A 24914-nucleotide genomic window follows, 5' to 3' on the forward strand; every position below is an offset into this window, starting at 1 on the left:
ATCCATGCACTGACTCTATTACAATGCAGCACAAGAATCAATATTGTGCTCCACTGAGACTCGAACCCACTACCTCTTATATAAAGGGAAGGATTTGATGCTCCTGGGCCCATGCACTTGACTTGAGAAGAAAAGAAATGAGAATCTGTCGGCCTATTAAATCCGGGAGGTCATCGTAAGTTTCCGTAAATACAGGGGTCAAAGTGAAAATAACAAAATTCATTTACTCCGTAATTGGTTTGACTTGTGAGTTCGGAGGCTAGATTGCATAGGATTTTTTTTATTTTTATTTTTTATAAGAAACAGAAACCGAAAAGGTAAAAACAAGCTTCCAAAAGCGTTTGTAAACACACGCACTTGGACACAGAGAAGCAGAGAGATATACGTACATACATGTGTATGTAGTACATATATATGTATATATATATATATAGAGGCGTATGGTGGACCCTAAACCCCCCTTGCCTCTCTTTGTTTTCAAACCCTCCCGCGAAGCAAATTAATCCTTTCCTTGGATTCTCACTCCTCGATTCCAATTGGGGAAACCTCAGAGGAGAGATTCTCTCTGTTGTTATTATTATTATACTGTTGGATTTACATCTGAGTGAATAAAGAGAGTGATTTGGTTCAATTCTAGAGCTTGTTTGCTGTCGACGTTTTCGATTCAATTGGATTAATGGAGGAGAACAACCAGCAGGGTTTTGATCGATTTGCTCCCAACTCCTCTCCGGGTTCGTGTACATTCTTTCTCATTAACCGCTTTGGTTTTTGGTCAATTCGATTCAACTGAATTTTGACTTTGCGTTAGGAGCTTTTCTTTGAGTTGTGTTTGCCGGCTATTGGTTTTCGTAAAAAAGAAAGAAAAAAGGATCCGTTTTGCTTGTTTACAGTATTGCTTGCACCAAATTCGGAAGTTTAGGGTAAGGAAAGGCACGAGTTCTAGTGTCTTTCTTGCAATTGTATTGAATTCTCAAGTTGAGATGTGGTTCTGGTTATAGGGCTATGTACCTAGTTAAAGATCACGGCTTGGTACTGAATACCACAGTGGAAGTTGTTACTTTGTTACAACCACTTAGCAAATTCTGTGGACCTTTTCAATTGAATTATTAAATGTTATTCCAATTGATTGTATAATTTGCTAGTTAACTCCTGGCTATGGCCTTGTGTTCTTATTTTTGATGTGTTGCATCAGATACAAACTGTGGATAGAAAATTTAAGGAACAAATGTATTTTTTGGTGAGGCCTGCACTGTTTATTATGTCAGTATTAAAGTATTCCATAAAACAATCTGCAATTGCTGTATGAATTAGTAATCATGGTGAAACAGCTAGAAATGTCTGAGCTGGTTACTTGTACTAAATAACCCTTCACTTAATTTACACTTGGGAATTTGAGTCAAGGAACTTCTAAGGTTCTTGATGCATCACTGGTTTTGGATGGAAATAAGCAGTACTGGTGCACCTTATGAGTGTGCAGTTCTGATACAGTATGTATAGCGAATGTGGTTTGAGGGAACTTATGGAAACAAAACCTACTAGAGTTGATAACGGTGATGACTGATCTTGTTATATGCTCTCACTAGTCACTACTTGAATGGAGCATCTTGTTACTTTTGGTCACCAAGTGTCCCTCAGTTAGTTCAGAGATGAATAGTTGTGCAAGGAATGATGGAACTGGCAACACTGGCATTGAGTGTTTTTATGGTGTTGGTTCTTTTGGGTGGGTTATTATTGTAAGAACTTTGGGGTTAGTTTTAGTGTACTCTTTAAGTCATGATTTTGATCACTTCAGTTGACATTTGGTTCAGTGCTATCTGAAATTCTACATTATAATTTCACTTCTATAAAGGAAAAGAAAACTTGAAAGAGTTTTCTTAATCATTAATTGCTTCTAGCTGTGTTACCAGTGCTGAGTTCGATCTACCCTAGAGTTGAAATAGTTAAATATGTGCCAAGAAGTAACTTTTGATGTATTCAGATACTTACCATCAAATTCCATTTACTTTTATGGGAGTTAAGAATGGTCACAGTACAATACTTGCTTCTAGATTCAAACAGAGGAAAAAAGAGCAGTATGATGGGAGGAAAAAGTGTTGTGGTTTTTAATTTATATGAGAGTTGGGCTAAATAAGACTGTTTGGTTCATGGAGGTGAAGGGGAAGATATCCTTTGCTTAGAGGAAGTATATCACTGGCAAGGATCCTTTTAACTAATTTGATATATTTATGTTAGTTGCTTCAAAAAAAAAAGTTAGTTGCTTAAGATCCTTATCATTCACACCTGATCTATTTCTACTTCCCTCCTTTTGACCTCAAGCATTTTGCCATTTCCATCATTCTCTTTGTTTCCTCATCCTAGCCTGTTGGCATTACCCCTGATCCAAGACTATTTATTGAATTTGTTTGATTTTGGGACATTCCTTAGAGAGAGTGTGAAATTTACAAGTGGAGTTCCTTTTCAAAGTATCATTTGATTTTTATTACCAGAATACCTGATTATGCATTAATAAGCTATGGGCTTCTGATGTTGATGCAGGTGAGAGAACTGAGCTGCCTGCTGTAGCGGAACAGGTATGCTGCTATTTTTCCATTATATAAATCAGTGTTTCATTTTGTTTTTGTACTTTTGAATTAGCATAGGTAATGTGTTCCATTAGTACTTCCTTGTTTAATCTATTATCAGCCTATTTCGCCCAAAGATGAAAGGATTGTTTCTGCCAATCATTCTCCGGATGCAGCCATATCTGTGGTTCCAGTAAATGCCAAAGACCAATCTGTTAGCTCTGAAACAAGTGCAGCTCTTTCTACTATGCATCCGCCCAATTCTTATACTCCACTGGAGCAAGGTTTTTATTATGGAGGTTAGTACCTTTTAGCTATTGTTTACTTAATCCATTGTTCTGTACTTTCCAGAATATGATAAAGGTCCTCCTCATAAATAAATTTTCTTGAAGTTGGTTGACTATATGATTTATTAAGCGTGCCTCAGGTGTACTGCTTTAACTCAATGTGGCAAATTTTGATTGATTTCTGTTCGACAAGAGTACATAAAAGATTTGGGTTATTCATTTTTTTTTTTTTTTTTTTTTTTTTGTTGTTCAAATTACATAATTGCAAAGCTTGATGCTTGTGTCCTATAAGTATTAATAGTCCTTGGTCTTGTTAACTGACTCTGACTTTGGCTATGGTTCAGGTTATGACAATGGCTCAGGAAATTGGGCTGAACACTCTAATGAAGTGAATGCAAACAACTTGCATGTTGTACCTCCTGTGAGTTTAAATCAACTCTCTCATCTTAGGTATTTATTTTCCTTGAATTGTTACTACTTACTGAGATGCTCATTTTTGTTGTATTTGATTGTATCCAGGCAATGTACAATGATGGGAATCCATCACTCTTTTTTCCCCCTAGTTATGGTTATGATGCCCAAATGGCATATGGACAGTTCTCCCCTATCGGTGGTCCTCTATCCCCCATAATGATAGATGGTCAGCTATATTCTCCACACCAAGTCCCAGTATCTCCATCCTACTATCCACCACCTATTTCACCTGGACTGCCACATGTTACTTCAGCTCTTCCTGCTTCACAGACTGAGCTGATGGCACCTGGAAGTAGTGGCCATGAAAGTTTAGTTGATAGTATGCTTTATGGGACGGGATCAGGTTACTACTTGCCCTTTGGATCTTTTGGTGGAGGAGAGCTTCCTGGAAACAGTAACCTTGGTTTCTACAAATACCAGAATGATTTTGGATCTGGAGAACCTTTGACAAATCGGCCCAATTCACTGGACTCTGGCGGCAGATATGTGTCTCCTTTGACTTCAGCTGCAGTATATCCACAACCAATTGGCCTACTTGGGTCATATGAGCAAAATGCTGCACAGGTTGGCTATTACACAATTGTTTGTTATGACTTAAAGTGAGTTGTAAGATTATACCAAATTTGTAGATGTAAGGTGTCCCTGAATTAAGCTTTCATTTTTAGATACCTTCTTCTTTAGATAATAACATTGAATTTCTTGACTATTTTCTTTCCCAAAAAAATTGTTGACTATTTATTGTTCCTTGAGTTGATTCCCTTTTCAATGAATACATAGGTAATTTCCTGTGGAACTCAAATGCATCAAATATGTATGAGCTCTCTATTTTTCCAGTCATTTGACTCTTGATCATAATTTTCCTACCAAACTACTAGTCTTTTTGCTCCAGTTTTTTCCTTCTTTTTTAATTTTTATTTTTTAAATTGCTCATTAATTGCTAGAATTTTAAACATTTTACACATTGGAGTACATGTATTAACTTTCTTGATTACTTACATCACAACAGGCATCATTTCAGGGTCTTGGATTAGCACCAGGCTCCTCAGCCAGACACTATATTCAAGGTGGCTCTTATCCAAGTTCAAATTATGCCAGTGGCTCTGTTTGGGAAACTGGACACCAGAATCACTTTACCACTGGAAAAGGTGGTAGACGTCAAAGGGAGCAAGATTCAGTCCACATATCTACTGAATCACTTGGTATGTCAAGTGACCGGAATCGGGGACCTAGGGCTTCAAAACCAAAGAGCAAAAGTTCTCCTGAAGAGAATCCTTCATCTGGAATTCATAAGGATCTTGACTCAACACCCAGTTTTCAGCTCGACCAGTTCAATCGCCCTGACTTTGTAGTAGATTATGAGCAGGCTAAGTTCTTTGTCATCAAGTCCTTCAGTGAAGATAATGTTCACAAAAGTATTAAATATAGTGTTTGGTCCAGCACACCCCTTGGAAACAGAAAACTTGATGCTGCTTATCGAGAAGCAAAGGAGCTTAATAGCAGTTGCCCGGTCTTTCTCCTTTTCTCGGTATGTTTCTTGAGTCATTGTTTTTGTTGCCTGTATTTAATGCCAAAGTGCATGATATTGGGCTTTACACAGCATATGAGTTTAAAGAAGAAATTCACTTGTTGGAGAAGGATAGATTCTTCTCATAATTCAGGATAGGGACTTCCTTCTGTTGTGCAAGAGTCAGTCATTTGACATTCTGCACCTCCTTTATGTACGTGTTTGAGTGTTTGCAAGTGATGTGCCTGTCTCTGTCCCTATTGTCAATTTGTCATCCCCTCATCCCTTTTTTTTCCCCACAATTTACTTCAGAATTGTATTTGGAATTTAATTTAATCCTTGTCTGTTATGGCTATCCACACCCCAGTATTATTTATATTTTTCTTTGAACTACTCATGCATATCAGTGCTATTATTGACATTTTATTCAATCATCATTAAATAGGCCCCTTTTGATGCAATTTTGTTATTGATACATGTGTGTGTTACCCCCTTTAATTGTTTCATTTTTTGAACAATCTATAGGTCAATGCAAGTGGACAATTCTGTGGGGTAGCTGAAATGTTAGGACCAGTTGACTTTGACAATGATGCAGAGTACTGGCAACAGGACCGATGGAGTGGACAATTCCCCGTTAAATGGCATATTATCAAAGATGTACCTAACAGCCAGTTTCGCCATATAGTGCTGGAAAATAATGACAATAAGCCAGTCACTCACAGTCGGGACTCTCAGGAGGTACACAGGATTTTCCCTTCTCTTGATTGATTACTGGCTATGACTTGCTATTGTTCAAATATTTAGGTATTTCAACTATAGTTAGTTTATTATTTTGACAGTTGTAGCCTGAACCCAGATGGTGGTTTCATGTGTGTTTGGTTTTTTTAAAACTTGTTTTTGTACATTTCGTGGATTATGGTTGTTTGGAAGCTTTTACTTGACTAACCAGTAACCATTAATTCTGGAGTAAGAAGGATCAATTATATGGATTCTATTTCTTCATTCAACTTTACAAATCTGTTAAATTGGTCAAATGAATTGACTCTGTGATTAAGGAAGGTTGATTTTAGGCGTTATAAAGTAAATACATATCCTGTGAAGACTGAAGAGTCCATTCAACTAAAAGTGCATTGTTAAATCTAAGTTGATATTCATATTCTTTTGCAAATTTCACTGACATTTGAGGCCAAATCTCCCTGCCTTCCTAGAACATCCTGGAATGAATTTAATAGAATATTTCTTCATATTACCATTATTCTCCGATTTTTTCAACACTCTTCAAGTGTCAATAATCTATGTCTTGTTAAGAATATTGATGGCTGTCTTCAAAACTTTGTTTATTTTTATATCTTAATCACATAATGATATTCCTGTCTGATGATGATGGGGTTTTATCATACAGGACTCATTGCAAACTGCTCTACTGTTATCTTTTATCCGTTTTCCATTTTTAGTTCTGATTTGGTCTTTTCAGGTAAAATTGGAACAAGGGATAGAGATATTGAAAATTTTCAAGAATTATGAAGCTGAGACCTCCATCCTAGATGATTTTACTTTCTACAATGAGCGGGAGAAAGCCCTGTTGGAGAGGAAGGCAAAACATCGAGCAATCTCAACTGGAAAAACTGCACCGGCTCTTGCTGCTGACCCAATAAATCAACTGGCTGATAGCCTAGCTGAAACCCTCCACTTGGAAGGCAGTAAACAGTTGCCCCAAAAAGACCGGGAGTAACTCGCTCCTGTGAATATCCAAATTATAGAAGTAACTTCAGCTACTCAGAACTTGGCTAGGCGTTATTTGTTTGGCACCCATGGTATCGTCTTATAATTAGACTGCTGACAGCAACATCGTATTCTTTCACCTTAGACCAAAACCATCTGTTCCCTTTCGCCCCCCATTCTTATTTGCCAGTTCATGAAATTAGTAGCTTTTGGGTTGAGATTCCTGGGAAAGGGTAGCTTGCTGGAATTCTTGGAATATACTAATTTCCTATCATTTATTGGATCCACCATCTTGGTTTTCCTTTTTCCTAGAGGTAGTAGGGGGTGTCTGGCAATGCAGAGTCAATATAGTGTTCATAGACTTGTGCAGTTGTGCCTGATGTTCACCTATTGTACTCTAATTTTCTTTTCCCTGTGAAGGTCAATACTTTGTGCTGTTTTGTGTTTAATTGTAATATTCCAAATCGACAATGAAAAATCAATAACTGCTGCAGCACATGACTTTAAAGCAAGAAATGAGGGGTATCTAACATCACCTACAAGTATAAAGTTAACACTAACTTTGTTTAGTTTTAGTATTCGACAAATAATTTTCTAGCCCTTGTCAATGTTGGCACAAATTTTACCAAGAGTTATACCATGGATTCAGGTCCACCTTGCAAGGTAGATCTGTGTCCATGTCCATTTACATATTGAATGTTCGTAATTTATATATTGAATGTTCACAATTTGAATTGTAAACATATAGTATGTAAATTGTGTATTTTGGATCTGGGTTCACAAAATAATTTGCTAAATTTTACCATCAACGAAGTGAAATTAATTCAAAATGAAATTCAAATTATAAATATTTTCATCAAATTGTGTATATACTTGTAACTTGTAATTAACCAAGGACCCAGGTCCACCTTACAATATGAATCCATGTCTATTTACATACTGAATATTTACAATATATATACTGAATATTTACAGTTTGAATTGTGAACATTCCTTGTAAATTGTGTATTTTGAATCCGGGTCCACCTTACAAGGTGGACTCGAGTCCACAAAATAATTTGCCAGTAGCTAGCATAATATGGTGGACCTTGGTCCACAATATAACAATTGCAATGTCCAGGACTAGACTTGGTATTCATATTTTTCCAACTCAACAAAACCAGTTTTGTGACATTGGTAAAGAGCCAACAATGTACTCACATCCATCTAAACACAAACCACACCAAAGCCTTGGAACCAAGTATTTTCATATACACACTGTAAATATAAACGAAATGCAGAGGGGGTTGAAATCTCATCATTTCCTGCCTGGTAGATGAGCACTGTTTTCGATCGAATGCAATGCAGCTCTCTCTGGTGATAATTACGCTCTAACTCTTATGGAATTGTAGACATCAATGTACTTCCCTGCTGTATTATTCCAGCTGTTGTCAATTTGCATAACCTTCTGCACGGTAGCGTCCCATTCACTTGGCTCTACATATAGCAAAGAAAATATGGAGTAAAAATAATGCAAGAAAATACGCAATAATATATATTGAATTAACATCACACAGTTCAGCCATGAGGATCAATGCCTTTAATCTATATACATTGACTAGCATCTTGTATCCACAATAATATTCCAGTCGTAAATGTATCTTCTAAAAGGCATTAGTATTTTTGCCGTGTACAGTCAAATCACCGCCAATAAATCATTATTTTTAATTAGTGATAGTGTTAAGTAATGAATTTCTACATGCTCATATTTGGTAATTTAGCTCCATATAATGAGTGCAAATTAAACATTAGCTGGCAAATGATATAAGAAATGAATGATGCTTTTTCCTTCGTGTTATTTATACATATATGTAAATCAAAGATGAGGGCAGATGCTTTTGGTTTTGGGGACGGGGGAAATCTTAAAACTACTCTCGACTTACTTTCTCTGTAGTGTAAAAATGCACGCTCTAAAGCCCAGTTTAAGGATGCTTCATCAATTCCTTCAAAGACAAACCTGTGAGGAAAATACAAGTCAAAACGTAAGTATTGTATTTGTTGAAACTGTGTTTGAAAAAAAATATATAATAAAATAATTACTATGATTTTCACAGAAAATTCCTTAATCAGCATAAAATGAAGAAGCTGCCCGTGATAAAATATCACTAGTCAATTGGTTTCATAAGGAAATAGCATAAACGGTTGTGAATACAATCCAGATTTATGCAGGGCTAAATCATGCTTTTTGAAACCTTATGCTGTAATTGTTTTCTCCATTTAGCGTACAGCATATTTCTCAATAACCTCAAAACTTGTGCAAAGTTGTCCAAAGTAGTACTAAACTACTAATAGATAAAGCATATAAACCTACAAACTAAACGTTATAACAGGAAAAGAATTAAAGATGCAGAAATAATAAGCAATTCATCTACACTTCCATGGCAGTTAATGCTGCTAAACCTATTCAGGATACTGAGTTCACTATATGAGGCCACAATCAAGCGGTATCAATTTTCTATAGAATAGAAAGTGGCAGTAAATATAAACTTGTTTAGTACCCATTTGCGATATCTGAGTGTGACTCATTGTCCATGTCAAAAACTGTGTCTGCAAGGCCACCCGTCTTCCTAACTATGGGAATCTGAAACAGCCAGAATAGAAGCCCCGTTTGTTTGAATTCACATTCATACTCAAAGTTACTTATGTTTATGAAAGAATTACTGTAATAGCTATAAGATAACATAAGCCAAAATTTGGAGGAGCAAATATAATTGGAGGACCACTGATTCTATCTTACATAGAATCAACCACTAACAATCAAACTTTCCTGTAATTATGATGTAGACCAATTTAAGGCTGAAAATGCTTTCAAGGAATAGAGTCTTAACACACAGAACTAGATACAGATGCTTGAGGGCATTATCTTTTTGGTGTAAACTGCAAAGAACTAAGTAGAAGGGCATAGAGGATTTCATGGATCTCTTAGCTCCCAGCTTGGGGCAGCTTCCCTTTTGTGAATAAATGCATTTACTTAGTGTTCTAATCTAAGATTGAGCCAATGTCACTCAATTGAGTGGCAACCACACTAAAAGAGTGAATCCAATCAACAAGCTAGTCTAATCTAACCCCATATCCCCTCAAGTGGAGGACCGGGTCACTCAATTGGGCTATAATGCAGATGGGCCAAACCACACTAAAAGACTGAATCCAAATCAATTAACTAGTCTAACCCATGACCTTATAAACCCATATTTCCTCTCTTATATTTTCAATGTGGGACTCTTAACACTTAGCAAAGTTGAGAAAATATTTCTGACTATCAACAGAAGATGCACAATGCACATACCGCTCCATAACGCATTCCAATCATTTGAGCAAGTCCACATGGTTCATATATTGAAGGAACCAGGACCATGTCTGCAGCAGCATAAAGCATATGAGACAGTTCCTCACTGCACATTAATAAATAAAATAAATAAAAGAGACACTTTCAGAAAAATTCACAACTATATTGCCAAATTTTGCTTCACCCACAAAGAGTACAGGGATTACCGTAAAGTAATAGTAGTCAGTATAAGGAACAACTTCTACTAAAATTTCAATGCAAACATATATAAAGCCTTGTGAATCATTTTACTTCATATTTTTATCTTGCAATTCTATTCCATTTAATGTTTCTTGCTTTGCAATCAAGTAAAGGCAACAATTAACTTGTGCTAGTAACCCCTTCAATTTTGAATCAATGGAATTAATTTCTTCCAATAATTTCGAGCAATCATTTGTAGAGTATGTCTGCACTAATATCCGCTTTAGATCTATAATACATGACATTCCTGTTTGTATTGATCTGAAATTGAAATTAAGCCAATATCAGTGTGCTTTGCTCAACAGAATACTGGGTATATTACTTCATTAAAATTTGTGGCACATCCAGTTCTGTTGAAATACAAACAAATCTAGTTTCTTTAATCATTAAGCTTGTGATTATAAACTGCTTATATCAGGTGGTACAACCTGAAGAAATGGGGCAGCTCCCACAAGCATGTGAGAATGTTGCAGGATATGAAAGTTATGTGAAATTTAACATTTGAAACAGGGGAAATGCAAATTCTCTGCTGGATCGGTTACAATCCATGACTTGAAAAAAGTAACTAAGCAACTTGCTATTGCATTAAAAACCAAGATTTACAAGACCATCAGTAGTACAAATCTTAAGTTTGTTTCTGGTTCTAAAGCTTCTAGATAAAGAGCAATCAATCTTGGGGAAATAAATTGCTAGGAAAGACTTTTAAATTCTGAGTTCTGACAAGTCCAATTTGACAACTATAGGAGGATGAGATTGTTGTGTGGTTTTTTTTTTTTTTTTTTTTTTTTCCCTGTTGGTCTTGAAAATGTTTTTATTTGGATTACTTTATTTAAATTTTTCATAGAAATCATTTTTTTCTTCTTAAACTGCCTTATACGGACACAATTTGGTCAGTTTGAAAAACCTAGATATGATTCAGGCCTTAATCCAATGAAGAAAAGTAAACTGGTGAAAAAAAATAAAGGAAAAATTGCAATTTTGATCCTTCAGTTATACCCGTGGTACAAACTTAGTCCCTGAGTTATATGCGTGACCATCTTTAACCCCTAAGTTATTCACGAAGTGGCGATTTTAGTCCCTCGGGAACTATTTCCACCACCAATTTGTCACTTAATAAAGTGGCTGATTTGGTCCTTCAAATAACTTAGGTGTTAAAGATGGTCACGCATATAACTCAGGGACTAAGTCTTTACCACACTACCACGAGTATAACTAGAGGACCAAAAATGCAATTTTTCCAAAAAATTAAGCAGAAAGAGGCTAGACTAAACAATGAGGAAAATAGGAAATCCTGGCCAACTTTCATGAATAGTTTACCTATACATCAAAAGGATACGGATGCTGGAACCAACGCCATGCTACAAAACAAATAAATTGTCACTGTGCAGGATCCTAAAGTTAAAATATGACGGCATATAGAACGATTAGAATCTATTCAAATGTAGTAATTCTGTTGTCCTAACATGTCCAACTAAAGGGGAAAAAAACCATTTCCCTAATATGATTTGAAATCTCTAGACCTCTGAGAGGAAAGGCTGTTTGCAGGCTATATTGTATCAGTATAACTTCAAAAATGCACAACAATCGGATATGGTTGACTTTTGGTGAATGGGGAGCTAAGTTTACTAAAAAGTCACGAATACAGTCCAACTAGTTAAACAAGAGTGTGATGGCCCAAAATGCGATAATTTGCTGATTTGTTTAGTAAAGGCTCTCACCCAAGATAAAATTGATAATATCTAGATCTCTTATACTTCTTGATTAATCTATTTTCTTCCTTTCACAACATTACTACACTTTCTATATGACCCATATGAATCACAAAAGTATTATCATGTGAGCACTTCAAGACAATTTATTTAGTAAAAATGGATTACCAATTTAGCAAGATCTTGAAATTCTCTTTCAACTTGACCTTCTGAAGCTTTCCCCAATACAACCATCTGCCCACCCTACAAAAAGTGCAGATTCCAACTTCAGTGGCAAAATCTGATAAGAACTTCTTCACATATAGAGGGCTTGTTGAACTACACAACTTTTTTTTCCCTTTTTCCTTCAGTAGCAGACTGCTGTCTGCCTATCTGTAGAAAAAAGAGATTCCAGAATTGACTTTTGACAATATACTATTTTCTATAAAGTTTCAACAAAACATGGCTAGGTGAAACAAATATACACAAGTTTTTGTATCTTTTACTTCACGATATGACCCATATTTCCATATGTAGCGGAAATAAGAAATCACATTTTTCTTTAAATAGCTAAGATCAAATGATCTTTTGGGTTAGACCATCTAGTTTAAGAGCTAGTGCCCATAGGGTATTCTGAGTATCCTCTTCAGAGAGGATAAGGAGCAGAGAGACTTACTAACTCCTCCACCCGCTTTATTGCCTGAATTATCAAATGAAGACCCTTTTGACGAACCAGTCTAGTAATGCATATAACCAAAGGCACTTGATGAGAAGAATATGTATGCAAGCTCAAGTCATTCACAGCCAAACCAAGCCCCCTTTGAACAAAGAGTTTGCATATCTTCTTCCCCATGATGTTATGAGCTTTCAAAACCAAGGAAGTCAATTAGATTAAGAAAAAAAGGGATGAAGAAAGAATAACCAATAAGATTAAAGTTTTCATAGATCATCCTGATAACAGTAATATCTTATAGAATCTGATGGAATATAATGGGGATGATAATTAGTAAAAATGGCATTCTAAAAAAACTAGCACATGAAGAAGTAGTTACCATCAAATTTAGCAGGCAGATAAATATCAGTTGCAGGGTTCCACATTGCAGTATCTATTCCATTTAAAATGCCAGAATACCTGCATTATTACATAAAATTTCTGTCACATTCTTTTGGGATATAAGTTAAAATTCCAGACTGTTGAATAGGCAATTAAAACATGTATATAGTTATACAGATTTCATAAACAATAAACCAGATCATTATCAGATGCTTCAATTGACAATAAACCCCAAATTTCTGAAATCTATAACTAAACAAATTAATGTATGAGAGATTTCAAAGAACTTACTTATCACGGTTTCTTATCATAGTGCTGGCAAGCCATCCAGAACAAAGTGTTTCTTTGAGATATGTTGGAGAGACTGTACTGAACATTAGAAGAAAAATAAAGAACTTCCTTTTTATAACAAGTAGAAGAAAATCACACAAATAACTCTAATATTGTAATACACTAGGTCTATATGCATGGGATGAGTAAGTCAACAATATTTTGGTGCAAATTCCTAACATTGAACATACAATCAAATTTGAAACATGACCCAAAAAAGAATTCCAAGCAGTGTCATGCTTATATGGTAGAGTCAAACAGTGCACTAAAATGTATGCTCTATAAAGATTCTTGCAACTAATCATTCTTTTACTATTTTTCTATCAAGTTTATTTTATTCACATAGGGATGCATGATGTCAATGATAAATTTTGATTACTTGTCTAGATTAGCACAAAAATATCAATTTGTCTCATGACAAAACTTCATAGTTTCACACATGGTGAGCACAAAATGTTTCACTTTTTCTTTAAGAAAGAGTGACAATGGCATGCACTGTAAACTAATTAAAAGCAAATAACGGGAGCATATCTCTTTATTTTACAATTTTTAGGTATGATAGGTAAGAGAGGATAAAATTTATTAAGGTTGCAAAAATCGCTAGGCGCTCCTCGGGCGTCTTTTTTTATTTATTTATTTATTTCTTATTTAACGACTTAGTAATTATAAACTATTTAATACTTTAATAGTTAGAACTAAAATATTGAATATTAACCTAAAAACATCTGGAATTGTAAATTGTATAAAGATTTAAAGAATCAAAACACAAGACAAAGTCACAACTCACAAAGTATTAATATCAGATACCTGATTTCAATTTTTTTTTATTACATTTTTCTTTTTGGGTTTGCGACCAATTTGAACAATTTAGGATTATTTCACTAAAAATGCCATCAGTTTGAGCAAAATAACTAATTTAAAAAAAAAACACGAAAAAATAGCTAACTAGCGGCCTAGATGACCGCCGCGACCTAGTTGGCGCCTAAGCCACCTAGGTGGCCGACCGCCTAGATCGGCGATTTTGCCGAAATTCTAGGCAGTCAGCCACCGCCTAGCGCCTAGGCGCAATTTTTGCAACATTGCTGAGTACCACCCAAGTCCATAGATATACATGAGTCTGGTTTTTGTCTGTCAAACTATAGTTGACAATCACCTCTACAAGATTTCACTAGTAGACAAAGCATTTGAAGAGAAGAATATTTGTCAACAGTTCATCTTGATTTTCTGGAGAAAATCTCCAATACTGAATTTGGAGAACAGCTCTCTAACTGTTTTCCCAATGAAGTGCAGAAGTAATGTTAGATTTGTAATGGCAATATAGGTCTTAAATAAGTTGAAAACACAGATTTTACAAGGAATATTTATTACTCATATTAATTGTTTATATCATCTTGATGTTAATCCAAGAACAATGCTCTTAATGTTTACTGATAAAGCCCAGTAATTACTTGAGAGTGTCCAATTTGTAATAAGATAATAGGTCTTGATACAATTGAAAACACAGATTTTACAATGAATTGTTATTTATATTAATCAAAGAAAAGTGAGTGTTTTATTCATATTAGTTACAAACTTAAAATTGCAACTACAGATGGTTTAAAAAAAAAAAAAATTGAAGTCATTTATATCCATTAAGAGAGATGCGCCCTCACACATTGAAAATATGTGTACGATTTATGAATGCTAGGGAAGCTACTTATAAATAGGAGTGACATGTAATCCTTAATATACATCAAATATCAATACAATATTCTTCTTCTTCTTCTATATAGACACACACACACACACACACACACACACACACATACATACATAAATTCTTTTTATTTGTCAGACACCTGCCAAACTTTGAATCCTTCATTTGATTACAATCTTAAAGACACCCATTGATGTCAATCTGAGAAATTTTTGAGCTGCTAGATGCCTAGATCTTTTGTTCCCAAAAGGAATGCAACTAAAGAACAAGAAACAGAAAACTATTTAATGTGTTTATTTGGTACATTTTATGTGGATGGGGAAGATATTCAAACTTAACTGAAGTTGCCTCATTTTTCTATACATTCCAATTTGGCAACTAGGTACTGCCATTAAGTCAACCATATTTCTTCACAGGTCATGGAGTACAATTTCTAACTGCATCGTATTTGAATAATTATATAGCATCATGGTATTTACTTCTATTCAACAATCATAGACAACTCAGAGTTTCTCATGCATGTCATTATAATTTAAGATTGGGTCAGGGTCACTCAATTGGGCTATAATGCATATGGGCCAAACCACACTAAAAGATTGAATCCAATCAATTAGCTAGTCTAACCCATGGCCTTATAAAGGCAAATATTCTCTCTTATTTTTTTCAATGTGGGACTCTTAACACATGTAAAAGAAATTGTGTATCATACTATCATATACATACAACAAAATACAGATGTGCATATACTGAAAGTTGAACACCCAGGTCAGTAAACCAAGTAAACCTTTAAGAATACAGGTAACATATATCATGAGGATGTCTAAGGTTCTTTTGCATAGGAAATATAGGTGTATATACATGTATCAATACTTTACACACCTATTTGGCCAATCCTTTTTGACTCTACTTAGCTTGTAAAAATTTTTACTATGGAGTGTTCCACATCCATAGACCATAATAGAATAAAAAACTAGTCATAGGTCTACGTATATTACTTTTATTTGCACATGAACCAATTTAATATCAAAAATGAATTTGGCTGAACTTACACTACTGCATTGCTGAAGACTATTCCACCTTTAAGCAGACTTAACCTCTCAGGGTTGTGTCCGATTGTGCGTTCATCAATTGCCTGCCATGTTAGAGGCAAGGTGAGTCATTCATAGAGGATTTTCTCCTCTTGAAGGTGAATGCAATTCAAATATTTAGCTGAAACAGATCATCTATTATATTCAACATATGAGAGCAATCCATAAATAGCAATCCATAGCAAAAGAATGTCGTTCAATATTATGCATTTTCATACAAAATAATGACATGCCTACAAAGGAATTATTGAAGCTTTTATATTTGTTTGATAAGCAAACCTTGTCTTCAGTTGCATACACAGATCCATCAAGGCCACACTTGCTGAGTTGCTCTTTGCTGTCAATATAAAGTATGGCAGACAAGGAGGAGAGATCATTATAAACTTAGGGCAACAGTTGCACAAAAGTACCCTACCAAAAGTTAATGAATACTGGTGGCACCTCAATATATATAAAAATTTTATTAAAAAAAATTATTAAAAAAAAAAAAGAAAAAAAAAAAAAGAAACAGCACTTGATGAGATCGCAGCTTAACAATCGGTCTTTAATTGTCATAAACTGATAAAGGTAACCCAGTCCATTACTATGCCAACCACTAGGTCAGCAGTTGAATTACGAGCACAATAAATAACAATGAAGATAAATGGGTAAATGATAAAAAGACTTTAATGAACAGTATTGGACTGCTGTGTTTCTTGTTCTTGTTTATAAAATAATTTTCAATATGATCAGCATAACATGTTCATGATAGAAGCAAGTGAATCCCTATTTGCGACTTTAACTATATAAGTAGCAAGTATCCCAACCCAGGCCCTGAGGCACCAGTTTCCAGCTCCATTGGCCTAGGCAACACAAGATGGCTTACAAAACATATTTAGAAGAATCAGATTTCCCAAATCATACACATCTGAAAGAATTCTGAATAGTTTTCTTGTTGCGTCATAAATCATTAGTAGCAAGACATGAGAACAGTTATAGATTATAGAAGCTGCAATCGTGCCTTGCAAGTTTTTGGAAGCTTGGGCATGGAGATTGATTAAAATTGTCTGCTGTATCGTTTTCTTTCTATTTCATAATTCTGTTACCTTTAGAAACTTCACATAGTTAAGAAATAGGGAGTGAATCTAGAGCTCTACTAACTCAACTCCTTGTATGGTATTCCATTGCAACTTCCCCATTCTCCACTGGCCAGGCAATAAGCTTGTATCATAAAAAATGAATATAAAGTCAAGCAAAGAAGAGAAAGGTGTCTCTGAACAGAATCTGTCTTTGCTTGTCTATATCCGTTAACCTTCCTTGAGGAGAAGAGAAGGATTGGAAGAATGGAAATACAAATAAATAGCCCACAATAGGGCCCATTAAATAAACAAGTTTCATTTGTTACAAGACAAGAAGTTACAAGTGCATGAAATTAGTACTGTACCTGCACTCTCCATAATGCTCCATGTTGTGGATTGTAAGTACAACTCTTGGTTTCTACCAAAGATTGAAGACAGTAGGATATTTAAATGTAGTGCTGCAATTTCTATATCAGCTCCATAAGGCTGAGACGGGATAAAACAAAAGGGCTATTAATTATACCTGGATTGAGAGATACCGGTACATATCCCAGTAAAGGAGAGGTAAAGCACCAGTTTGCCATTCGTGAACATGAATAATATCAGGTTGTCTTCCAGTTACCTGCAACAGGATGATGAAGTGATCAAATTTTACATGATAGCAATTAAATTAAGAAATAGAGCGAGGTCTGACTTAACACTAAGAAAAAGAATTTCATGATCAAGGACATGGAAATCAATCAAGTTGAGGAAAGTAAAACACAAAGAAGAAAGTGTCCTGACTATGCCCAGAGGCCAAAATCTGGAATTAAATTAATCAAGGGGGTTATATATTACTTGTACATATTAAGAAATCAAGTTGAGGGCACAAGGCCTTAGATTTTCCTGCTCACATTCACCTACAGACATGCAAATTCGCCCTGGTAGATACTTATACAGTTGGTTTGATGCACACAACACACCCTTAAATTTGGCTCTACAATTGTCAAAGCATAACCAAATTCATTATAATAGAATACCTGCATCCACTCAAGGCACGCACGGCTAAAAAACAAGTATGCCTCCAGCTCATTGTATGATCCTCCATATATGTTCTGTCCCTTGAAAAAGTGGTTAGTTGGTTCGATGAATATCACAGGAATATGTGAAACTTCTCCTTGATAGGCATTAGTAGGGACCCAGTTTCCATCGTGATAAGAATTAAATGTATTAATCAAAGCCAAACCACTGATATAGTGCTTTGGTATACACTCATAGAAAGGAAGCATAACCAAAACTTTATGTCCACGCAATAGACAAGCACGGGCAAGTCCAGTCACGACATCACCTAGACCCCCAACTTTTGCTATGGGTGCCATTTCAGCTGTCACATGAATAATGTGCATAAGGTCAGAATCCTTTTCCACACCAACTGAAGCTCTTGAAGCAAGGTCCCACAACGGGAATTCCCTCTTCCAGAATGGAATTTCGTCATTGGGAGAAGGCCAATCAAGATTTTCATACCCAGAATCAGCTTTTAAACCTTCCAGTTGCTCAACTTCCACCTGTATATATAAAACTAAGATCGGGTAGGTTTTTATTCATACAACCAACTCCCCACCCCAGCTGCCCAAATAAACAGATGATCTTGGTTTCCTAGTAAACAAATTCATATCGATATTCTAAGCATCATAGCACTAAGTCTGAGAAACAGAATTGTACACATAAATTTACAGAAAACCCTCTACTCCAAGAAGCATAAAGCACACAAAATTCCCATTTTAACACTGAAGTCCTGTGCCCGTTTCAACTTAGACGCACTTTTCAAGCTTTTGTGCTATAAACAAGAGTATGCAACTAGATACTTAAACCATAATTTTTTTTTAATTTTTTTTTTTGAATACTTAAACCATAATTAATACAACTAATAACAGGAACACATAAATGTATGAAATTAATAACAGGGAAGTTGAAATGAGAGTGGGAAAAAAAGCACGGGATTCTTACTTGACTCAGAGCTTTATTGTTACGAAGGATTAAAGTCTTTAAGTTTTGCGAATGCGAATAATGCAAATGTTGAGATGAATTCAAAAAATTCGCCCCCTTGATGTCGTTCCCGTAATCATAATAATTACAACAGGTACTGATGTAGCTGTTGCTTCTCCAGATACGCTTAGGCACCGACGATGACAGAAATGAGAAAGCAGGGAAGCAGCCGGCCGTTATCGACTCCATTACTAACACAATCTTCTTCTGATACTAGTACAAGTGTGCAGTGTACTAAAACCATAAAAGGTTTATGCATAGGTTCTCCGCAATCCGTATATTCTAGTAATGGAAATATGAAATCTTCTCTCTAGGTGCTGAAAGCGAGGTGGCGAATGCAACAAATTTATATGCGCCGTTAACCGTTCTTTTTTTCTTCTTTTCTTTTTTAATGTTTTGATTGATTAGGTTTTTTCAGCTTATACAATATTAATTCTCAACTCTTAAAAAGCTCAATAAGTCATTCTGCTACTGAAGCAAGACTTGTGACATTTGAATATCACAGTATTGTCCATAACTGACAAACTCAAATCAATAAAGTCAATAGATGATCTCGTTAAAAGTAAAATTTGTAAACTTGTGATTATCAAGTCAATAGAGGTTAATAGGTTGATTCGTTGAGAGTCGAACCTTGTAATTGTTATCAAGTTAACAATTCAACTGGCTTGACTGGAGTACTAAAAAATTTTATTTTTAGTTTATGATTACTTTGCATTCTATTTAAAAAAAAAAAAACATTTCCTACATTAATAATGAAACTTCAATATATTACAAATGAACATTACATATGAACCGAGTTCTTCATAGTATAATTTGAACATTACATATGAACCGAGTGCTTCATAGTATAATTTGCCGCTATCCGTACTGCTGGGCTTATTGTCGGGCTCGCTTGCTAAATGCCAAGCTGGTTCAATCCGGTGGGCAGCCTACTCCGCTAGTTTGAGCATATAGTAGGCAATATTTTCTGGAATAGTATGATTATCATAAGAAATAACTATGATTTCGTTGAAGTATTACCAGTGAAGGAATGATCACTGATTTGCTTCGCAGTTAGCAGTATCTAGTCCTTACAAAAGTGTTTTTTCTGGTAAAAGAATAGAAGACTAGAACTAGTTGAGTGCATTTGTGGCTAAAATGAAGGACAGGAATACTGGGAGGGAGATGAGGTAAAAGTAAAGATGGCAGGTGAGCATTATGCAAGGACCTTCAAGCCCTGCTATATTCAGATTCTGATCAAAGTCAAACAACTAAACAGAGCAGGTTTAATCACATCAACAAAGGACATGTATAGATACATATCAAGCCTCCCTATTACCACTAATCAGCATTGTTCTTAAATCCATCAAAACGAAACACAAAACAAGCAGTTCTTATCATCATAACTTTCTCCCCTTTCTTCTATCTGAATAAAGAAATGATGCCTGAATGCATACACAACTTAGAATCAGCTTTCTCCTCTGGCCGCCTTTTTATCTCCATTCTGCTTCTAATTTCTCCTGTTCCACATCAGTCCATAGTCATCGGTTGGGTCATGCAGCATCTGAAGCGCGCCTTCCTCACAGTTGTCATGATCTCTGTTTCGGCAGCCTCGAGCATTCTGACCACCTCGGAGAAGGGGGGCCTAACATCAGGATTAGGATCCCAGCAGCGACTCATGATCTCAGCCAGGACGGGCAAACAATCGTTTGGTATTGCTGGACGGACACCTTTGTTTACAACAGCAAAAGCCGCCTGCACAGCAGTCATGTTCTGGAAGGGAAGCATCCCAGTGATCAGCTCCCACAGGACAACACCAAAGCTATAAACATCGACTTTCTGGGTGTAAGGCCTGTGCTGGATCATCTCCCTGCAAGTCACAGAGTAAAATGCACGCAAGTAGAGAGAAACTGAGCATTGCTTCAGAATAAGGAATAAATCAATGCAATTATTCAAGAACAATTACACCAGAAAATAAGATAAGATTTCACAAGCAAGGAATATCAAATTTTTATGAGGCAAGCAAATCAAAAGAAATTTGGTTTAGCCTAAACAAAACAATGCCATTGAGACCAGGAATGGAAGTAGACTTATTAAAGAGTGAGGGGACCAAGGAATGTTCCCATTTGTGTAAACAAAACACATACCAACCACTTTAAAATTCACACTGACAAGTTATAAATCAGGTTAGTCATAAATCATAATCACTAAACAAATCCAGAGTAGCTCTTCCACAAACATCCAGGCATCCAGCCAATAATATCTACCCTTCTTAATAACAACTCAACAAAGAAATTCAATGAACTCCAAAAAATCAAGCTAAAATCTCATTAAAAAATTCACCTCAATCCTCAAGTAATTTTTATGGGTGTGCCCCCAAACAGAAAAGCAGCAACAGAGTCCCAAGAAGGTAAAGTACAGATGATTGATGTTATGAACTATGTACAGTTTCCCCATTAGTCATGAAAACATACCCCAAAAAATCTTCTCTCTTATAAATTCTATATCAAAAAGAGAGAATAGGATAACTCCATCAAAAGCTGGTGACTTAATAAGGCATAATTAACTTTAAAGGGTTGGGAGGACCTACGTAGCTGTTATCAAGTAAATAAGAGTTTGGTTAACTATATCCACTCACTAAGAGCTTAGCAATTCAGATTTCAAATGCAGTGTGCATAGTTTCCACTTCTGAAAAGTTACATTTCAGAGAACAAATCCCTTACACTTTTGGCATATGGGATTTATATATATACTTTGATAAGTAAATGGGCTTTACATTCTGTAGGCATCAATCAAAAGTTCAAAGTGCTATGGATGTTATTGCTACTCAAATCAACATCAACAACCTAAATGTTAGAAAGTAAGCTAGATCGAAGTAGTGTATCCAATAAGTAGGTAATTCAGTAAACGAGATTGAATTGCAGGGAAAAGACAATCTTAAATAAAATCTAATTATGTCCGATGATTAGGTCAAAAATTAAAAGAAAACAATTGACAAGTTCCCAAAAAGCAAATCAATTAAGTAAAGCTGACAAAAGAAGGAAGAGACTTACGGAGCCATCCAACGGTATGTTCCAGTCTCTGGTGTCATTCCTTCAGTCTGAACTTCAATGCGAGCAACTCCAAAGTCAGCAATTTTAATGGACTTGTCAGCAGCAATTAAAAGGTTGTCAGACTTCAAGTCACGATGGATCAAATTAAGGCCATGAACATATTCCATGCCCCTTGCAACATCCAAGGCCTGCTTTACAGCCAATTTCAAGGGCACAGATCGGTTTTGTCGCTTTGCCAGGAATTGCCGCACAGATCCTCCTTTTGCATACTCAGTTACAATACACCAAACCATGGGTTTACGGCATGCACCGATAAACCTAACTATGTTTGGATGCTTCAACCTTGCCAACATCATTACTTCCTGCTGAAATTGCTGCTCCATCAAGTGAGCCCTCTCAAGATCATTCTCTGGTCTCTCAAGAAGCTTAATTGCAACATCCTCACCATTATAAGTTCCCTTATAAAGTTTGCCAAAAGCACCCTGGGCAAAAGCTGGTCCCATATTAAGTTTCCTTAAATCAATTGTCCACTCATCATAATTCTCAAGCCCCTGAGTAGCATAATGTGGATCCATCAAAGCTTGTGCCAGTGCATCATCACTCAATCCATGAGAAACTTTTCCCCTGTTCACACTAGCTGCAACAGAATAGTTGTTGTGAACACGCTTGAGACCCTGGTGGTTTAAGATCCGAGTATTTGAATCATTGGACCCAACACTGCTGTTATCCATAGACATTGCAACAGACCCTCCGCCATTGCTCATTTGCAAGCTTGGATAACTGTCAATTGACATATTTGACCCCTCGCCAAGCTTATGATAAAAGTTTTGAGAGAGACCATAATTATCATGGTTTTGATTTAGGTCTATAAGTCCTGCAAATTTTGGACCTTCCAACATCTTCTCTGACACCACTGCTGCAGCACAAAAAATTTATATTTTATTTTACCTTGACTTATTCTTCTGCATGAGCATTTAATTCCTCAAATCTAACTTTGCATATGCCTGCAACAACCTTAAACATCAATGGGTCAATCAACAAGGAATAGAAGGGGAAACAATGTTCAACAAAACAATTTGTTTTCGAAAATCAAGCTCTCAATAAAACAACTGTCCGACTTTAAATTCTTGCAAAGAACCCACCTTTAATTCTGTGTACAAAAGGTCTATGGATCGTCTTAGTTACCTGAAAACAGAAAATCGAAAGTTTTGAGAACTGAGAAGGCGCAAAAAATCAATTAAAAAAGACTTCTTTACGAACTACAGAAAAAATTAGAACAACAAAACTTGGAAATTAAAATCGCCGAATGCATAATTGAGACTAAAAAAAAAAAACAAAAGAAAAGGGACGTGACAAAAAGCAGAGGAGAAAAATATATCTTTTTCACCTAAAATAGTATCATTTTACACCCAAAAAAATGAAAAGACTTGAGAAAACATTGGAGAAAACAGCTTTTAGGTAAATTGCCATGAGAAGACCTTAATATAGCAAATTATATCCTCAACCCTTTTAGCTAAATTGCAATTACAGCTTGGACTTCAGCTCCCCGTAGAAAAGTTTCAAACTTTAAAAGCAAATTGGAGAAAAAAGAACCGAAAATGAAAAACATCAATACCTCAAGACCGAGAAAAAAATACCCAAAAAAATCTCTAGAAATACTGAAATTGCAAACAAAAACCACAACAAAACCCCCACAAGTAAGAGAAATCGAAGTGATCCAGGTTAAAATCGGGAAGAAATGCATAAAAATACCTCGATCGAAGGAGCTTGACTTTGAGATTATGACAGTCGGTGCTTACCTTTTTCAGTTCACACGCCGATCGATACCCCAAACGACGACGTTTACCCACCCACCGCACGCCACTTCCACCTCAGCTGAATTATCACGGCTGCTCCACCGAACCGGCGAGGATGCTAGAGAGAGAGGTAGCAGAGAGAGAGAGAGAAATAGACAGGCAAGCCGAGCAATTGAATGAATGCGTGTCTGTATAGAGCTATAGCACCATAGTATAGAGAGAGAAAGAGAGAGCTGGCCTCTAGTCTTCGTCTCTCGTTTTATTTTTATTTTCTTTTTCTTTTTCGCGATAGGGGAAGACCTGCGGTGTGATCACTCGCACCGAACTCCCTCAGTGGGGCCCAAACGCCCATACCATCTGCACCGTCGATTCGCTATTTTATTTTATCTTTGACTGGAAAAGTCTCGTTTGATTTTGCTTATGATGATGACTATTGACGCACTAGGTGTGATCTCTACTTTCTTTCTTCTTCTTCTTTTTTTTTTTTTTTTTTCTTTTTTTCCTTTTAATTTTCTATTTTGTTCTGTTGAATTTTCCCCTAACCAATTACAACGTGGCGTATAGTCTGGGTAGTAAATTAAGTACGATTTTGCAAATACACGCTTAATTTTCGCGATAATTGCAATTCAATCTCTAAGCAGACTAAGCACCGGCCTCAAAGGTTTCAACCAATACCACATCAATAAAATATTTTATAATTGGAAATCAAAATCAACATACATACATATATATAGGTAGATGGATACATCCATACATATATACATATATATATCATTTAACTATCGTGAAAACTATGCTTCCTATGAAAATTGTGAACAAATCACTAATCATTTTAGATATTTAACAATTTAAAAATAAGAGAAAATTTTTAGATGGTGAGTTGGCATTTTAAAATATTTTTTAATAATAAACTTTAAAAATAAAAATAAAAGAAATAAAAAAAATAAAATTTTCAATTCAAAAAAAAAAACAAACAAACAAACGCCAGGATGCAGTGTTTATTAGAGTTTTATTTTCAAGGTATTATAGATAGA

General features: G+C 35.7%; 3 protein-coding genes across 7 annotated transcripts; 1 reads left to right on the plus strand and 2 right to left on the minus strand.

Moving 5' to 3' along the window:
* Nucleotides 1-335: 335 nt before the first annotated feature.
* LOC116017990 (YTH domain-containing protein ECT1) lies at nt 336-7049 on the plus strand. Of its 2 annotated transcripts, none has more exons than XM_031258594.1 (8): nt 336-731; nt 2536-2570; nt 2683-2860; nt 3193-3269; nt 3368-3886; nt 4341-4847; nt 5352-5564; nt 6301-7049. In XM_031258594.1, exons 1-8 carry the CDS (start codon nt 677-679, stop codon nt 6556-6558), a joined length of 1842 nt encoding a protein of 613 aa, XP_031114454.1. In that variant the 5' UTR covers nt 336-676; the 3' UTR covers nt 6559-7049. The 2 variants fall into 2 exon arrangements, with proteins under 2 accessions (XP_031114454.1, XP_031114453.1); XM_031258593.1 differs by having other exon boundaries at nt 337-731; nt 4329-4847.
* Nucleotides 7050-7661: 612 nt separating this feature from the next.
* On the minus strand, nt 7662-19534 carry LOC116017974 (glycogen synthase-like). Its single transcript, XM_031258592.1, has 15 exons — nt 19014-19534; nt 18047-18571; nt 17551-17649; nt 17393-17445; nt 16249-16306; nt 15931-16013; nt 13147-13224; nt 12854-12933; nt 12478-12665; nt 11991-12065; nt 11431-11471; nt 9874-9979; nt 9086-9168; nt 8471-8544; nt 7662-8024 (listed from the first exon to the last, which is right to left on the minus strand). Exons 1-15 carry the CDS (start codon nt 19239-19241, stop codon nt 7912-7914), a joined length of 1884 nt encoding a protein of 627 aa, XP_031114452.1. The 5' UTR covers nt 19242-19534; the 3' UTR covers nt 7662-7911.
* Nucleotides 19535-20222: 688 nt separating this feature from the next.
* Nucleotides 20223-24113, minus strand: LOC116023054 (serine/threonine-protein kinase STY13-like). Of its 4 annotated transcripts, none has more exons than XM_031264014.1 (4): nt 23884-24113; nt 23227-23269; nt 22085-23088; nt 20223-20901 (listed from the first exon to the last, which is right to left on the minus strand). In XM_031264014.1, exons 3-4 carry the CDS (start codon nt 22981-22983, stop codon nt 20562-20564), a joined length of 1239 nt encoding a protein of 412 aa, XP_031119874.1. In that variant the 5' UTR covers nt 22984-23088; nt 23227-23269; nt 23884-24113; the 3' UTR covers nt 20223-20561. The 4 variants fall into 4 exon arrangements, with proteins under 4 accessions (XP_031119874.1, XP_031119887.1, XP_031119878.1 ...); XM_031264027.1 differs by having other exon boundaries at nt 22085-23098; XM_031264018.1 differs by having other exon boundaries at nt 23837-24113.
* Nucleotides 24114-24914: the final 801 nt, after the last annotated feature.

This window comes from Ipomoea triloba, chromosome 1 (assembly GCF_003576645.1).
Source record: "Ipomoea triloba cultivar NCNSP0323 chromosome 1, ASM357664v1".
NCBI classification, from domain to species: domain Eukaryota; kingdom Viridiplantae; phylum Streptophyta; class Magnoliopsida; order Solanales; family Convolvulaceae; genus Ipomoea; species Ipomoea triloba.

Excerpts from the sequence above, each read along its gene's own strand:
- LOC116017990 (XM_031258593.1), top strand. The coding sequence starts at position 677 with ATGGAGGAGAACAACCAGCAGGGTTTTGATCGATTTGCTCCCAACTCC. Across the intron at positions 732-2,535 it reads TGCTCCCAACTCCTCTCCGG|GTGAGAGAACTGAGCTGCCT; the intron begins GTTCGTGTACAT and ends ATGTTGATGCAG. Across the intron at positions 3,270-3,367 it reads ACTTGCATGTTGTACCTCCT|GCAATGTACAATGATGGGAA; the intron begins GTGAGTTTAAAT and ends GATTGTATCCAG.
- LOC116017974 (XM_031258592.1), bottom strand. The coding sequence starts at position 19,241 with ATGGAGTCGATAACGGCCGGCTGCTTCCCTGCTTTCTCATTTCTGTCA. Across the intron at positions 12,066-12,477 it reads TAAAGCGGGTGGAGGAGTTA|GGTGGGCAGATGGTTGTATT; the intron begins GTAAGTCTCTCT and ends CACTTTTTGTAG. Across the intron at positions 8,545-9,085 it reads CACTCAGATATCGCAAATGG|GTTTGTCTTTGAAGGAATTG; the intron begins GTACTAAACAAG and ends TTTTCCTCACAG.
- LOC116023054 (XM_031264014.1), bottom strand. The coding sequence starts at position 22,983 with ATGTTGGAAGGTCCAAAATTTGCAGGACTTATAGACCTAAATCAAAAC. Across the intron at positions 20,902-22,084 it reads ACATACCGTTGGATGGCTCC|GGAGATGATCCAGCACAGGC; the intron begins GTAAGTCTCTTC and ends TGTGACTTGCAG.